Source organism: Trichoderma virens, assembly GCF_000170995.1.
Source record: "Trichoderma virens Gv29-8 chromosome Unknown TRIVIscaffold_91, whole genome shotgun sequence".
Lineage (NCBI taxonomy): Eukaryota > Fungi > Ascomycota > Sordariomycetes > Hypocreales > Hypocreaceae > Trichoderma > Trichoderma virens.
In genome coordinates, this window is record NW_014013658.1 from 1,135,743 (window position 1) to 1,138,487 (window position 2,745).

Consider the following 2,745-nt stretch of genomic DNA (forward strand, 5'->3'; position numbering starts at 1 on the left):
TATGTACCTTAATGAGGTCTTTTTTGTGGCGCATGGGGGTTCCTTGGCTGCGATGCTCTTGTCACGATGGGAGACGTGGCTTAGGCAGCCGAAGGATTCTCTCCAGGTTGACCGGCTGGGTTTTGTGCAGGCTACTTTATTCTGTGACCCTTGTGACTGGCAATTCGGACTCGAATGTGCGATACTCCGCGAGTGACAATGGAAACCTAGGTAGCTGGAGTGTTTGCTACAACTCTTGTGTTGGGTAAAGCAATGAAATTGGCGAGCTTCGAAATAGCCTCTGTTCTATTGAAAAGGGCATCTGGTATTCAGTCTACTCCTCGTACTCCTTGGAGTAGAGGCTCTATTCATTGCTTGCGTAAATCATCGTACAAAGACGCTCGCTGCTTGCTCGAATCAAAGAATTAGTGGCCACTCATCTACTATCACATATGCGCCATGCGCAACAATCACAATGAGAATCTCGTCATCTAGCGCTGATTATCGGCAGTTTTCACGACATTCCAACGACGACATACCGGTCATCTGATTGCAATTGCAAGACCAGGCACAGCGCTCTAGGCAGCGCGTTTGTCTTCAGTGACATGGGCCGCAGCAGGCACCTTGGATTTCGGACGACTCGCAGCTGTGTATGCCTCGTCATCATCTCTGATGGACTTGAACAGCGCTCTCGCAATAATCAGTCGCAAAACAAGGGATAGAAGCGAAGTGAGCATAATGCCACAGGCAGCAAGAAGCTGAATCCCGATATACTTGCCAGTACTGTTGAGAATGGCACCCGATATGGGCGGGCCGATGAGAGATCCGATGCCCTTGAGGATGGACACCATGCCTAGTCTAGTCCCCAGACGACTCATATCTGGGGTGATGGAGGTCAAAACCACGGAGCCGAGAGCCACTACGCTGCCGGACCAAAAGCCATATAGAACGGCAAAGGCAATGTTACCAGCCGCGTTTGTCACGCTGATCCAATAAAAGACACTGGCACTGCTCAAGGCGCAGACGACGACGTACGTGTCCAAAGAACCAACCTTGTCGGCAACGAACCCGGGTATGATTCTGCCAGGGATGGACGAGGCGTTGAGAATAGGCAACAGATACGCGGCCAGCACGTGGCCTTGCATGCCGTGCGAGACGGCGTAACTCTGCAGGTAGTAAGGCGGATTGAAGAATGAAAGATTGTTGAAGAAGATGGCAACGCAGTAGAGTATGTACGTTCGCTCCTTGAGTGCCGAAGAGTCCCAGAACCACTTGATAGAGAAGCCGTTCTGTTGCCACCCAGGCTTCTTGGCCGCCGTGCGGGGCCGGATGATGATCAGGGCAAAGGAGCACATTCCAAACGCCATAAAGCCCATGGCTCTCATCGTCCAGCCAAAGCCTATCTGCGGCCTGAGGTTCTGGAACATGAGGGGATACAGCGTTGCGCCCAGCCCGCTCCCCACGGTGGCCAGACCCATGGCTCTAGCTCTGCGTCTCTTGAAGTACATGGGCACAATGGCAATGGACGGAATGGAGAGGCAGCATGTGCCCAAGCCAAGGCAGACTCCCTGCGCCAGAAAGATTTGCCAATAGCGTGTGCTAATGCTGGTCAACATGAAGCCCAGGGTGACGAGTAGCGTCCCAACGGCGAGCAGCGCGCGACAGTACCCTGCATCGTACAGCGGGCCAATGACAGCTCCAACGGACATTAAGCAAAACACTTGGATCGATCCAATCCAGGAAATGGCCGAGGGCGAAGAGTCCCTGAGGAGGTCTGTTTCGTAGTATGTCTGGAAGACACCAAAGCTGTTGAGCAAGCCCCTGAGCAAATCTCCATGTCAGCACACACATTTCTCAAACATTGTCTCGTCATGAAAGGATGATTTGCCGTACAGATGATTGAAGTAGAGGGCGAATGAGGCCACAACCTGTAGCCACGCCTGCAGTCCGCCGTCCGGAGGCGCGTTGCTGTCGTCCCGGCCGTTGTTCTGGGCCTGTTCGGCCGGCGACTGCAGCTCATGTGGTGCTGACTCCTCCAAAACGCCCGCATCGGCAGCACCGACAGGCTGCGGCTCCATGATACGCTGCTCCTGGAGCTGGATCTTGGACATGACCGGGGTTTAGGTAAGTTGAGCGCCGTGACGGGACAGTCATTGCTGCTCGGTATCGAGACGAGAAAGGGCCAGAAACTAGCATTTCGATATGCGCGCACGCGATTCTTAAGAGACGGGAGCCGTCGCCGGAAACCGGCTCGTCACGTCGTGCTTAGTATCTCCGCCGGGGAGAGGGGAAGGGGGAACGGCAATAAGGCGCGGCATGGGAGAATGGGAAGCAAGGATAGTATTCCAGTTGGTGGTTTTTTTTTTGTCTTTTGCAGGGAATAAGTCGGGGAGTAAACGGTAGAAGATGGATAAAGCTGATGTTGACTAGCGCATTGCGGGGGGTTTGAGATAGGAGACGCTGGATGGTGAGGATGAGGGGGAGTTGCTGGAGTATTAGTGAGCATCTGGAGCATCTCGATGGTGAGGCTTGGATATGGCATGGAGATGTGCTTGAACGAGGTTGGAGTTTTGGTGTTTTGAACATCAATGCTGCGTAGGTACTTGTATCCGTAATAGGTAGGATTGAATACATGTGACTCGACACGAGGCGGCTTGCAGAGGAACAGTTGGATGACATCAGCCAGCCATCTCATCTTCATCTACCTACAGGATGTTACTTCGTACAGGTGACCAGTATATGCTGCATGACTGGCCGGCTTCGACT

At 53.2% G+C, this 2,745-nt stretch overlaps 1 protein-coding gene across 1 annotated transcript; it reads right to left on the reverse strand.

Annotated features, from left to right (window-relative positions):
- Nucleotides 1-254: 254 nt before the first annotated feature.
- On the reverse strand, nt 255-2,108 carry TRIVIDRAFT_232483 (uncharacterized protein; the record flags this gene model as incomplete). Its single annotated transcript, XM_014094836.1, has 2 exons — nt 255-1,800; nt 1,873-2,108. The coding sequence occupies 2 exons, from the start codon at nt 2,088-2,090 to the stop codon at nt 558-560; spliced, it is 1,461 nt and encodes a 486-aa protein (XP_013950311.1).
- Between the last annotated feature and the right edge of the window lie 637 nt (nt 2,109-2,745).